A 14,578-nucleotide genomic window follows, 5' to 3' on the forward strand; every position below is an offset into this window, starting at 1 on the left:
GACAAGAAGAAATTGAAAAAAGACAAATAGTTCTGATTCTTAACATTTAACATTTTTAAAATTCTAAAATAATTATAGGTTCAAGGTTAAGTTGCAAAGAGGTCCTGCACCCCTTTACTCGGGTTCCTCTAGTGGTTACATCTTATATAACTGTAGTACACGTAGTACATTGATACAATGTGTGCCTCATTCTATGTCATTTTACCACATGTGTATATTAATCACCACTGCAATCAAAATACAGGCCTTGTCCCTCACCACAAAGATTTTCCTCCCTCCTCTTGTCCCAACGCCATTTCCCTACTGTCGCTAAACCCTTTGCTATCAAGTTGATTCTGTCACTAAAACCTTTGCTGTCAAGCTGATTCTTACTCATGGCAACCCCATGTGACAGAGCAGAACTGCTCCATGGAGTTTTCTTGGCTATAATCTTTAAAGAAATAGAGCACTAGGTCTTTCTTTTGCGACGTCGCTGGGCAGTATGAACCTCCAACCTTTAGGTTAGTGGTCGAATGTTTACAACACCCAGGGACTTCTACCCCACTGTCATTAACTCCTGGTATCCACTAATCTGTTCTCTATCTCTGCAACTTTGTCAATCCAAGAAGGCTACATAAACTGAATCATGCATATGCGACATTGTTTTTCAAACACTGAACCAGCCTCACATCTCCGGAATAAACCTCCTTTGATCATAATTAAAAAAAAAAAAAAAAAGGCAAAAGACATAGAAAAAACAAAGACCAGATTGATAAAAACAAAATGTGGTGGCAGACACAAAATCAATATATTTTTAATTACAGTAAGTTATCCAGTTAAAAGAAAAGCTGGCAGATTGTATTAACAAGCAAAATCCAGCTATGCGTTCTATTAACAAAACAAATCCAGCTATGTGATGTTAACAAAATACCTAAAACATCCCACCAGAACTAGGAAAAACTAAAAATTTGGCAAGAATGTGAAAAGCTCTAATTCACTCAGTCTTGAGAATTAAGTCCCAAAGCCTAAGGTGTAAGGAGCCCTGGTGGCACAGTGGTTAAAGCACTCAGCTGCTAACCAAAAGGTCTGTGAGAAAAGATGTGGCAGCCTACTTCCATAAATATTTATAGCCTTGGAAACTAACTATAGGGTGCAGTTCTACCTTGTCGTATAGGGTCACTATGAGCTGCAATCGACTCGATGGCAGTGGATTTAGGTTGGTTGGGCCTAGGGTATATGCACTGCATGTAATGAATTAAAGGTCTTCCCTAGGCATCTGGAATGGTATTAGTTTACGTACCACCCTCGAGAAATGAGCAGTCACTCAACATTTGTGTTCCATGGTTCAAATGAGGCCTGTAGTTATACTAAGAAACTGGGGTTTGCTTTTGGGGGGGATGAGGAACAAATGTTCACTGGGAGACAAGTACAATTTGTAAACACAAAAAACTGGAAGTAAGACAAATATCCATTAACAATAGAAGAGATTAATAAGATTTGGTAGATCCTCACAATGAAATACCATACTACTGAAAATGACTGATAGCTGTAAGAGGCAACATGATGTACCTCAAACATGTAAAGTGAAAGAAGCAAGGCTCAGAAGAATCATATAATTCCATTTAGATCAAGATCAAAAATGGGCAATGTTAAACCATATATTTACAGTTATATACAAGGGGTAAAAATAATTCTTAAAAAAGTCATGACAAACCCAAACTTTAGGGTAATGGTTACCTCTGGGGAAGAGACAAAGGAATGCTTTTAAGGGAAGAAATATGCAGGGGGCTGGAGGCAGCAGTAGTGTTCTATTTCTTGATTGTCCATTTTATTTCTTTTTTTCAAGATTCTATACGTGTTTTCACACATCGTACCTTGTGCATGCATACTATCAAAAAAATAAACCAAAACCAAACCCAAACCCAGTGCCGTCGAGTCGATTCCGACTCATAGCGACCCTAGAGGACAGAGTAGAACTGCCCGATAGAGCTTCCAAGAAGCGCCTGGCGGATCTGAACTGCCAACCCTTTGGTTAGCAGCTGTAGCACTTAATCACTATGCCACCAGGGTTTCCATGTATACTATATTCTTCAATAAAAATCAGTAAGTATGCACGATATGATCCCATTTTTTTTAAATATATACATTATGTAAAAGAAAATGATGAAGAATTTATAGTAAAATGTTAAATTGTGCTAGTCTTTTTTCAAATATTCTAAAATGTGTGTCTTCAATTTTTTAACTGTAAATGAAAGAGAAATTAAAAAATGAGAGTAATGCTTTTTACATTTATTTCCTAATTACAGTCTCACACTCCATCTCTGGAGTACTGGAGGCACAGTGGTTAAGCGCTCGGCTGCTAATCAAAAGGCTGGCAGTTCAAATCCAACAGCCACTCCTTGGAAACCCCATGGGGCAGTTCTACTCTGTCCCATAGGGTCACTATGAGTCAGAACTGACTCGACAGCAACGGATTTGGATTTGGTACCCCATCTCTACGTTCCTAGGTAAAACAGTATCAGTCAGTCTGATCCAAAAACCTACCCTAATTTGGAAATTTATAAATTAATTTGGTCTGGAAAACAATTTAAAGGCTTGCCAATAAATCCTAAAGCCAATCATTTTCTTCTAGGCCCTATTTCAGTTAAACCTGTATTTTTTAAAGCCCACTTGGTCTCTTGTTTAATGATTTAACACTGTTATCAAATGAAAAATCCAAGCCTTCGAAGAACACACAGCCTAGCCAGGGAGGCACATACAATACACATAGCACTATATTCCTTGCTCAAGTCTATGAAGCCGTAAGTTTATTTTAGGTTTTAATCTGCTTGCTAGGGAAGCAGCATGTTGCGCTGGCAGGTGGAGTCAGAAGACTGGTCTCCAAAGAGACTGGGGCCCACAGCCTTCTCAGCTGAGACTGAGCAAATGTTGAGAGTGTTTTTATATTTGGGGGAAGTGGGGTCTAGAGGAAGAAAAGAGGGGAGAAAAAGAAAACGGAGAGAGAATAGGGAAAGAGAAATAACAGAAAAAAAGAAAGAAGGTAGGAAAGTGCAGAGAATTTCAAAGAAAGAAGAAAAAAGGCACCATTAACAAGAAGTAAGCCTTCGAAAGTCTTCATAGACATAATACCTACAATCCCAGAACAGATACGATGAGAAGATTAAGACTACATGTAAAAAAAAAAAGTGTGTAAGCAGTAAAGTGCTCAATATTAGATGTGTATGTACAATGTAACTTTAAATGAGAACACTCCTGTGTGACATCTTACTTAAAAACAGGTTTTAACAGCATACTAATAGCAAGAAATACAGTCCATCCAAAGTTCTAAATCCAAATTCTCTCCTCTATAATTTTTTTAAAAATATTCTCACAACTAAAACCATTCTTTTTTTTTTAATTTTGAGACCCAATCAAAAACATGTCCTATTAACTTTTAGAGTTCCTAATGGAAGGAAGGAAACACTGGCAGCATAGTGGTTAGATGCTATAGCTGCTAACCAAAAGGTCAGTAGTTGGAATCCACCAGGCACTCCCCTGAAACTCTATGTGGCAGTTCTACTGTGTTCTATAGGGTCGCTATGAGTCAGAATCGACCTGACAGCAATGGGTTTGGTTTTTAGCTTTAACAGAAGAAAACACACACACACACATTCCCAACAACTCTGAAAAGCAGAGCATTTCTTTGTCTTAAATTTAACACCTACTCCTTAATCCAAACATTAATTCAAAATTAACTGGGTTCCCAATGACAGCCCTGACAGGGAACACAACAGAGAACCCCTGATAGAGCAGAACAGTGGGATGCAGACCTCAAATTCTTGTAAAATAGACCAGGCTTAATGGTTTGACTGAGACTAGAAAGACCGTGGAGGTCATGGTCCCCAGACCTTCTGTTAGCCCAAGACTGGTACCATTCTGAAAGCCAACTCTTCAGACAGGTACTGGACTGGACTGTAAAACAGAAAATGATACTAGTGAGGAGTGAGCTTCTTGGCTCAAGTAGACACATGAGGTTGAGGTTACGTGGGCAGCTCCTGTCTGGAGGGGAGATGAGAAGGCAGAGGGGGACAGGAGCTGGCTGGATGGACATGGGAATACAGGGTGAAGAAGAGGAGTGTGCTGTCTCATTAGGGGGAGAGCAACTAGGAATACATAGCAAGGTGTATATAAATTTTTGTATGAGAGGCTGACTTGATTTGTAAACTATCACTTAAAGCACAATAAAAAAATAAAAAGTAAAAATAAATTAACTGGATTCCAATTCAATTAGATTCAGTAAGAAAATCAGCTATTTGAAAAATGAAACTCAATCTCTAGTATACAAGCTGTGACAGCCAGAAATTCACAAACCTGGTCTTCAAGGCCTTTGCCAAGAAATTTCAAAACTAAAATATTTCCTTTCTTAAAAAAGAACACGACATGCAGCATTTTTGGGAGAAACACTGTCAAGAAAACAAAAAGTAACAATTATCAGCTTAAGCAGTTTACACTACAATTGTCAAAACAAACCTGAGAAATTTGGTTCTCTGACCTTTATCCCATTCCTAAATACTTATTTGATAGTTGGGTCAAAATTATTTCACAACTACCACAGGCTTACATGATGATACAGGTCCTCCCTCGCTTTGCCTTCCTTCAGGTTACATCTCCACTTTCTTTTTTGGAAAAAAAACAAACAAACAGCTGTTTCTAAGATCTATCAGAGATCCACCGCCTTACCAGCCAACACCACAGGTGCCATAACACTTAGCTTTTAAAGGACACTCCTTTACTCAAATTAACGAAGAGCTTAGCAATATTTGCTGACGTACAGATTACTTCACAAAGAGTAACAAAGTAAAATAGGTTTGTTTAAGAGCAGAGGAGCATCACAACTTTGTGAGCTCATACAGACTGCTTCTTTTGAACAGGCATTTGCTCTTTTATAACACACTCCCAATCCTGAAAAATAGGTCTTATCCGGAACCATTCCCAAAGCCAACTCTTCAGACAGTGATTGGGCTGGGCTATAGGACAGAAAATGATACTGGTGAGGAGTGAGCTTCTTGGATCAAATAGACACATGAGACTATGTGGGCAGCTCCTGTCTGGAGGGGAGATGAGAAGACAGAGGGGGAAAGAAGCTGGAAGAATGGACACGAAACTAGAGGGTGGAGAGGAGTGTGCTGTCTCATTAGGGGGAGAGCAACTACAAGTACATAAAAAAATTTTTTTTTTTTTTTTTATAGCAAGGTATATACAAATTTTTGTATGACAGGCTGACTTGATCTGTAAACTTTCACTTAAAGCACAATAAAAATTAAAAGAGAAAAAAAATAGGTCTTATAACAAAGGAAATCTTAACAGTAAGTCACCATTGGGGGTGGGGGGAGGATTGGGAATAAGACTAGCACTTTAAAAGTAAAGGCTTCACTTGAGATCACTTCAAATCTTCAAAATAGGTCTGTACTTTCTACATGTAGTTTGTACTTAAAGGTGGTAGAGACAGTGACCAGTTCACATCAAAACACAACTGCATATTTAGAATAAAGACAATAAACCCATTCTTCTCCCTGTTCTCCCACCATTTCTCCCCCAAATAATAGTCACTCACGATAGTATCAAGACACTCCTGGTGAGCACTATACAGTCTGCACCAGTTACCAGGAAAGGGAAGCAGAGGTGTTACTGATGTTCTGGCCTTGTTCTAAAGGTAGCTCCATGTGAGTGCTGCTGGTCCAGCCCACATTTAAAGAGAGAGGCCAGAGGAAACCAGAGCAGCAGGAAACAGGCAGGAGGGACAATTACCACAGCCCTTTCCTATGGCCTCATTCTCTCCCAAGCCACCATTTCCCAGCCATATTTCAATCACAACAAAAACTTCCCCTCACTGAACCGTTTAATAATAATTGAAGGTCAGCCGGCAACAAGGAAACAGGAGAAACCAGAACTGTGGGAAACAAGTAGGGCATTGGGGAGTGAGGGGCAGGGGCAATCTTTCATCCCACGTGTGAACTAGCCATAAGGAGGAAAAACCAGGAGCAGCACACTGGAGGCAAGCAAAAGAGTGATGTAGGAAACTAATCACCTTTGCCTAAGGATAAGGCAAGCTTCACAGCAATTAAAGGGTGCCCCCCAAAAAATGCTTTTTTGCTTCCAGCCAAGGGGCTCCAGACGCAGAGAAGCCACACTGGTATACTGGAAGACTATATCATCTTCAGAGAGTGGAATTTATTCCCTTTCCTGAGATAGATGGGGACCAGCCCAACCTACCCACCCAGTGACTAAGGTAAAGGAGTGCTTAGGTGTGATGTTCATCTTCCCTCCACCTTTATCAAACAAATTGACAGTAAAAAGAATGTACAATTCATGATTAAAAATGAGAACACAATAATTCTTGACATAACCGTAGGTGAAAAAAAGTGCTATCGAAATGGAAGAAAAAATATAAGTGAATTCACACAGAAAGTGAATGTTTCATATATTTATATATATACACACACACACATACATACATACAAAACAATTTCAAATAAAAGATGATCTTTGGATGGAGACCTTAAAAAGGCCTTAACTGTTAGGGTATGCAGGCGCTGGATAAGAGAAAAGCCTGAATACTGAGTGATCGTAAACTTTGGAAAAGCAATCTCCAAGAGAAGTAGTAGTAAACTACAGAATTAGGTCAAACATGAAAGACTACGGATCGATCCCTAGAGAAAACAAGAATCCATAGAGTGAATGTGAGATGCCTGGGCAACTAATTACACTGAATGAGGAGAGGGCTGGAGGAGAGTGGGAAAGTGATTCAGAGCCAAGAAAACTGAATTGTCATCTACCAATGAAAGATACAACATTTTGAACACGTCTGACAGGCAGCGCTCCACAGTTTACAAAGCGCTCTCAAATCGACATTAAAGAACAAACTGTGACACAACCAGATCACAGGAACTGGGGCTGAGGAAGAAAACGGAGTTCTAAGAGTCTGAGGCCAAAGACCTCCGAAATGAGAATAAGAGGTAGAACTGAACTATGCCTCTGGGTTAGCGCAGAAGTTGGGCTCTAAGAGGGCCAGTCCCAGGACTAGCGACGGGCGTAAAAGCGGAAAGATGGTAAGGATGGTAGCGAGAGCGTGGCGCGGGAGCTCGAGAGGACTGGCAGGGACGAGGTGGTAGAGAAAACCACACCCTCCAGGACAGAAGATCGGTGGCGGGGGGGGGAGAGACGCCCCCAGGGGCTGGGTGGGGCCGGTGGAACTAGGATGGGGGTAGACAGGAAGGAGAACCAGGGCAACCCAGAGAGGAAGGGGGGTGCCCGGGCCTGAGGATACGGAGGAAGCGTCAAGCTGAGGAGGGAAGCTTGGCCCGGTCCTCGCGGGTGGGCGCTGGGGCAGTCTGAAGATGGTTAGGGCAAAGAAAAGATGAACCCAGGACTAGAAAGCGCACGCTGCAAGGCTCAGGAACCTGGAAAAGGGAAGAAGAAGGACAGGTGGCAATTACCGCTGCTGCTCCCGCTGCACTCCGACCCGCCGCCACCACCACCACCGCCGCCGCCGCCGCTTCTCGTTACCTGCCAATGTGCCGCTTACAAAGCCGCGGCAGCAGCGGAGGCGGCCCGGTCCGTCACGTGACCTCTACGTCACCACCGAAGGAGGAGCCACAAGCCGCTTCCGTGCGGCTCCCGAGACCTCCCAAAGCGCGCACCGCTTCCTCTAGCCACTGCTTCTCTCAACCCCGTGAGGCCAACAGCGTTGAGGTGGCGGGGGGCAAGAGAAAGGAGCAAGTGAGGGAAGTTTTATGGGATTTCCCCTACTTGGAAAAGGCTAGGGAAATATTACCCACCGCATCCAGGATGCCCTAACTGCAGCTTGTCGCGCTGTGATGACCTCATAAGGCACTGCAAGTCGCTCGTCGGCCACCTCCGGCGATCTCGTATCACGTGATATGGTGTAACCATTCAAGGCAAGCCTGGCTTCCCACACGTTGCACGAGAGGACTACGACTCCCAGCATGCTCCATAGCAAAGACATGCACTACCACAGCCTTTTCCGTGCAGGTTCATAGACGTAAACCTGGGAACATAGTGCCAAGGGAAGGCCAAGAAGAAAAGTGGACATCTCTAGCTTCTGAGACTAATACCAGTGGGTTACGTCGACCAGGTGACTGAACCTGGTTCTTGCTGGGAGATGTAGTCCTGGTGGGCGGACGCCGCTACCAAATTCCCGGCCTTGCGCTCCGCCCCTCCCCCTGCGCGGGAAAACGCCAACGGTTCGCCAGAGCACCTGCAGTACCCGGGCGGGTTCAAGAAGACCCTGAACGGGTCTGGTGCGCTGGGCAGGAATACCTCGCGAGTTCCGCCTTGGTTAATGTGGAATCGAATTGGTTCTGCATTCCCCATTTCCTTTCTGTGTGGAAAGATTAACATCTATCGGACGCCTGCTCAACGTTAGCCGTTTGTATTATCATTTTATTAAATTTCATAAACAACCCCCTGAGGCAGGGATTGACCGGATTTTAAGGATAAGGAAAGAGGATTAGAGAGGTTCAGTTATTTTCCGATTTAAGAGATCCAAACCAGGTTTTCTGTCTTCGAACGCTGACCCTCCTCTCCATAAGATCTGACCCAGTTATTCCTTCAGGAATTAAGCATAAGTACATTTATAATTTTAGTATGTTAGGTATTTTCTCATTTATTGCCTTATTTGAGCCTCAAAAGCATTATCCCAACTTGGTTAGATACACGGACTTTTGAGTCCAGGAAGCCTTACCTCAGAGCTTTGTTACCTTGTGATAATAATACCCACTTTGCAAGATTGTGAAAATTAAACGGGATTATGTAAAATACCTGCCTGTTGTTGTTGTTAGGTGCCCTTGAGTCGGTTCCGACTCATAGCGACCCTATGCACAACAGAATGAAACACTGCCCGGTCCTGCGCCATCCTTACAATCGTTATGCTTGAGCTCATTGTTGGAGCCACTGTGTCAATCCACCTCGTTGAGGGTCTTCCTCTTTTCCGCTGACCCTGTACTCTGCCAAGCATGATGTCCTCCAGGGACTGATCCCTTCTGACAACATGTCCAAGGTATGTAAGACACAGTCTCACCATCCTCGCCTCTAAAGAACATTTTGGCCGCACTTCTTCCAGGACAGATTTGTTCGTTCTTTTGGCAGTCCGTGGTATATTCGATATTCTTCGCCAACACCACAATTCAAAGGCATCAACTCTTCTTCGGTCTTCTTATTTACTGTTCAGCTTTCACATGCATATGACGTGATTGAAAATACCATGGCTTGGGTCAGGCACACCTTAGTCTTCAGGGTGACATCTTTGCTCTTCAACACTTTGAAGAGGTCCTTTGCAGCAGATTTGCCCAATGCAATGCGTCTTTTGATTTCTTGACTGCTGCTTCCATGGCTGTTGATTGTGGATCCAAGTAAAATGAAATCCTTGACAACTTCAGTCTTTTCTCCGTTTATCATGATGTTGCTCATTGGTCCAGTTGTGAGGATTTTTGTTTTCTTTATGTTGAGGTGCAATCCATACTGAAGGCTGTGGTCTTTGATCTTCATTAGTAAGTGCTTCAAGTCCTCTTCACTTTCAGCAAGCAAGGTTGTGTCATCCGCATAACGCAGGTTGTTACTGAGTCTTCCTCCAATCCTGATGCCCCGTTCTTCTTCATAAAGTCCAGCTTCTCAGATTATTTGTTCAGCATATAGATTAAATAGGTATGGTGAAAGAATACAATCCTGGCACACACCTTTCCTGACTTTAAACCAATCAGTATCTCCTTGTTCTGTCCAAACAACTGCCTCTGATCTATGTAAAGGTTCCTCATGAGCACAATGAAGTGTTCTGGAATTCCCATTCTTCCCACTGTTATCCATAATTTGTTATGATCCACACAGTCGAATGCCTTTGCATAGCCAATAAAACATAGGTAAACATCCTTCTGGTATTCTCTGCTTTCAGCCAGGATCCATCTGACATCAGCAATGATATCCCTGGTTCCATGTCCTCTTCTAAAACCAGCCTGAATTTCTGGCAGTTTCCTGTCGATATACTGCTGCAGCCGTTTTTGAATGATCTTCAGAAAAATTCTGCTTCGCGTGCGATATTAATGATATTGTTCTGTAATTCCCACATTCTTGGTAATAGGCATAAATTTGGATCTCTTCCAGTCAGTTGGCCAGCAAGCTGTCTTCCATATTTCTTGGCATAGACGAGTGAGCATCTCCAGCGCTGCATCTGTTTGTTGAAACATCTCAATGGATATTCCATCAATTCCTGGAGCCTTGTTTTTCACCAATGCCTTCAGAGCAGCTTGGACTTCTTCCTTCAGTACCATCGGTTCCTGATCATACGCCACCTCTTGAAATGGTTGAATATGGACTAATTCTTTTTGGTATAATGACTCTGTGTATTCCTTCCATCTTCTTTTGATGCTTCCTGTGTCGTTTAATATTTTCCCCATGGAATCCTTCACTACTGCAATTCGAGGCTTGAATTTTTTCTTCAGTTCTTTCAGCTTGAGAAACGCCGAGCATGTTCTTCCCTTTTGGTTTGCCATCTCCAGCTCTTGGCACATGTCATTATAGTACTTTACTTTGTCTTCTCGAGAGGCCCTCTTGAAATCTTCTGTTCAGTTCTTTTACTTCATCAATTCTTCCTTTTGCTTTAGCTGCTCGATGCTCAAGAGCAAGTTTCAGAGTCTCCTCTGACATCCATCTTGGTCTTTTCTTTCTTTCCTGTCTTTTCATTGACCTCTTGGTTTCTTCATGGATGATGTCCTTGATGTCATTCCACAACTCGTCTGGTCTACAGTCACTAGTGTTCAGTGCATCAAATCTATTCTTCAGATGGTCTCTAAATTCAGGTGAGATATACTCAAGTTCATATTTTGGCTCTCGTGGACTTGCTCTGATTTTCTTCAGTTTCAGCTTGAACTTGCATATGCGCAATTGATGGTCTGTTCCACAGTCGGCCCCTGGCCTTGTTCTGACTGATGATAATGAGCTTTTCCATCATGTCTTTCCACAGATGTAGTCAATTTGATTTCTGTGTGTTCCAGCTGGCGAGGTCCATATGTATAAAAAAAAAAATTTTTTTTTTTTTTTTTATAGTTGCCGTTTATGTTGGTGAAAGAAGATATTTGCAATGAAGAAGTTGTTGGACTTGCAAAATTCTGTCATTCGATCTCCGGCATTGTTTCTGTCACCAAGGCCATATTCTCCAACTACTGATCCTTCTTTGTTTCCAACTTTCGCATTCCAATCGCCAGTAATTATCAACGCATCTTGATTGCATGTTCTATCAATTTCAGACTGCAGCAGCTGATAAAAATCTTCTATGTCTTCATCTTTGGCCCTAGTGGTTGGTGCAGAAATTTGAGTAATAGTCATATTAACTGGTCTTCCTTGTAGGCGTATGGATATTATCCTATCACTGACAACGTTGTACTTCAGGATAGATCTTGAAACGTTCTTTTTGACAGTGAATGCAACACCATTCCTCTTTGAGTTGTCATTCCCAGCATAGTAGACTATATGATTGTCCAATTCAGAATGGCCAATACCAGTCCATTTCAACTCACTAATGCCTAGAATATCGATGTTTATGTGTTCCATTTCATTTTTTGACGATTCCCAGTTTTTCTAGATTCATACTTCGTACTTTCCAGGTTCCGATTATTTATGGATGTTTGCAGCTGTTTCTTCTCATTATGAGTCATGCCACATCAGCAGATGAAGGCCCCAAAAGCTTTACTCCATCCACGTCATTAAGGTTGACTCTACTTTGAGGTGGCAGCTCTTTCCCAGTCATCTTTTGAGTGCCTTCCAACCTGGGGGGCTCATCTTCCAGCGCTATATCAGACAATGTTCCGCTGCTATTCATAAGGTTTTCAGTGGCTTATGCTTTTCAGAAGTAGACTGCCGGGTCCTTCTTCCTCGTCTGTCTTAGTCTGCAAGCTCAACTGAAACCTGTCCTCCATGGGTGACCCTACTGGTATCTGAATACCGGTGGCATAGCTTCCAGCTTCACAGCAACACACAAGCCCTCACAGTACGACAAACTGACAGACACATAGGGGAAAATACCTGCCTAGCACATAGTAAATGCACAATAAATTATAACTATTTTCACACCCCTATAGATACACTTTTGGCCCCAACATGTCTAAGTAAGGTGGGAAAGAAATTACATATTGAACTTTGTGCAAGGCACTGTATCAATTACTAACTAACTTGCCAGTTACTAATATATTTGATGTGTGTTAAATTACTTGTAAAACTTTTGAAACCTTAACAGTCCTACAACAAGATTTAAAAAGTTCACAAAAAAAAAAAAAAGAAATCTCAACAGCCCTGCACAGCTCAACGGAAGCCTTTCTTATTCACCTGAATTGATCAGAGAATGCTCTGGCTGTGCCTTTAACAAATAGAGCTTATTGTGGTGACCATTCATGTGTTGTTGTTAGGTCCCCTCAAGTCAGTTCCGACTCATAGCAAACATATGTCCAGCAGAACAAAACACTGCCTGGTCCTAGCCATCCTCACAATCTTTGCTATGTTTGAACCCATTGTAGCCACTGTGTCAGTCCGTCTCCATCTCTTTGAGAGTCTTCCTCTTTTGCACTGACCCTCTACTTTACCAAGCATTATGTCCTTCTCCAGGGATTGGTCCCTTCCGATAATATATCCAAGGTATGTGAGACAACCTCAGGTAGATGTATTTTATCTCTCCCCTTTTGACAATAAGCTAAGATTGTGTCTGCCCAGTTCAGTCTTCTTTCTCTGCATTCCTGCTTTATAGAAATTCTTAGGAGACTCTAAGATAAAAACTACCTTCAAGAGGCAGGGACTTAAATGGAAAGAGCACAAGAAAACAAGTCTGAAAGGATTTATACAAACCTGATAACAGCATCTGTCTCTAAGGAGTAGAAAGAGGGTTTGTGATTGAGGGCACTGGTCAAAAGAGACCATAGCCTAATCTGTAATGTTTTAATTTTTACATGGAGAAGGTACTCATGTATTACTTAAAGACTAAGAAAAGGGAGACCAGATACCACATGTTAGCTCTGTGACCTTGTGCAAGTTGTGTCACCTCTCCAGGTCTCAATTTCCTCTTCGTTATATTCAAAAACATCTGCCTTTTCTTTGCCAGGCACATTGTACTGGAGCTTTCAGTAAATTATCTCATTTATCAAAGGAGATGTCCTGCCTAGAACTAAAGAATATAAGTGCAATCAATCCCTAAAACCTCACTAATTACAGTTATTACAATCTGGGTGCAATAGAAATATTCTCTCACAATAGTCCCCCCTAAGGAGTATTGCTACCACTCTTTTCCATCCAGGCTAAGACATTGACTGTGAGACTAATTTCACATCCTGTAAGTTAACTACAAAGAACATCACCATCCCTTTCACCAGTTGTTTGACTAAATGTTCTTGGCTAGACTAAAGTGAGGACATAATGTGATGAAAAATGTTGTTGATGGGTGCTGTCAATTTTCAACTCAGAGTGACCCCACGTGGCAGAGTAGAACTGCCCCATAGGGTTTTCTAGGCTATAATCTTTATGGAACCAAATCGCCAGGTCTTTCTCCACGGAACCACTGGGTAGGTTCAAACAGCCAACCTTTCAGTTAAGCACTTACGCCAGCAGGGCTGTTTGTGTGATAGGGAAATTCTTAGAAGCCTGCGTTCTGATGTCTGTACAAATGGGAGGCAGTAGGGTAGGTGGATGAAATGAGTCATTCATAGATGAGGCCTTGCCCCAGAAACAGTAAATAGGTGGCTGAAATTTACGAAGATACAATCAAGATGTATAAATTCCAAAGCGGAAATTTCACAATCTAGGAAAGGCTAATCACAGTTCAAGTCTAATATACTTGCTTACAGTAAAATAAATGATCATTAAATGCAAAGTAAATGATCATCTAACTGAGAGAAGATGGTCTGTACAGAGTCAGGAAAAAAAATGAACCTTAAGAAGCAAAAATGTATACAGGGAAAAGGTTGCCCTGACTCAGTACATGGAACATTTCGGTGCCCTTGGGAAGTCACCGCCTTTAGCAGATGTACGTGGGTGCTCCATGGCTATTATTCATAAAGATGACCCAAGATTCCCTGACTTGGTTTCCATGTCACCAAGCAACCTTCTGATTAGAATTTGGCTTCCCACGAGGACTTTCCTCCAGGCAAGTAAATGCATTGTTGACCAGAGAGCCATGTATTATTTTTCTTGGCAGTGTCTCTTGCAGAAAATGAGTACACTGACAATCTGGAATATGCCATCAGTTTCTGAGGTATGTTTAGTTAATAGTAAATCCCCAAAGCCAGCTGAGCTCTGGGCATGCTGATCCTTAAATGCAGTGACCCAAAACAGATAATGATACTGCTACTGTGTGACACCTATTTGGAATGGCCAAAAAGATTCCTCAGTAATAGTGTGTCTTATTTCTCTAAAAGTCCAGCAAGCTTCCTCCTGACTCTACTAATAACTTATCCTTTCTAAGTCTGTTTCTTCAGGCTCAGGAGTTAATATGGGTATTATTAAATTTATTCAAGATAATGCATGTGAAAGTCTTCAAATAATTGAACTTTAAGAATTGTCAGGAGCT

General features: G+C 41.9%; 1 protein-coding gene across 10 annotated transcripts in view; it reads right to left on the reverse strand.

Annotated features, from left to right (window-relative positions):
* UBAP2 (ubiquitin associated protein 2) overlaps window positions 1-7,856 on the reverse strand; it is a 132,955-nt gene extending 125,099 nt beyond the window's left edge. For 5 of the 10 annotated variants that reach the window (XM_049897042.1, XM_049897041.1, XM_049897040.1 and 2 more), the window contains exon 1: window positions 7,797-7,856. In XM_049897042.1, the coding sequence (XP_049752999.1) occupies window positions 7,797-7,845 (49 nt within the window). In that variant the 5' untranslated portion in view covers window positions 7,846-7,856. Of the gene's footprint in view, window positions 1-7,454; window positions 7,523-7,796 lie in introns of those variants that run through there. The other 5 variants (XM_049897044.1, XM_049897043.1, XM_049897049.1 and 2 more) reach the window with 3 other exon arrangements.
* Between the last annotated feature and the right edge of the window lie 6,722 nt (window positions 7,857-14,578).

The sequence above is a fragment of the Elephas maximus genome, chromosome 9 (genome assembly GCF_024166365.1).
Source record: "Elephas maximus indicus isolate mEleMax1 chromosome 9, mEleMax1 primary haplotype, whole genome shotgun sequence".
Classification (NCBI taxonomy): domain Eukaryota; kingdom Metazoa; phylum Chordata; class Mammalia; order Proboscidea; family Elephantidae; genus Elephas; species Elephas maximus.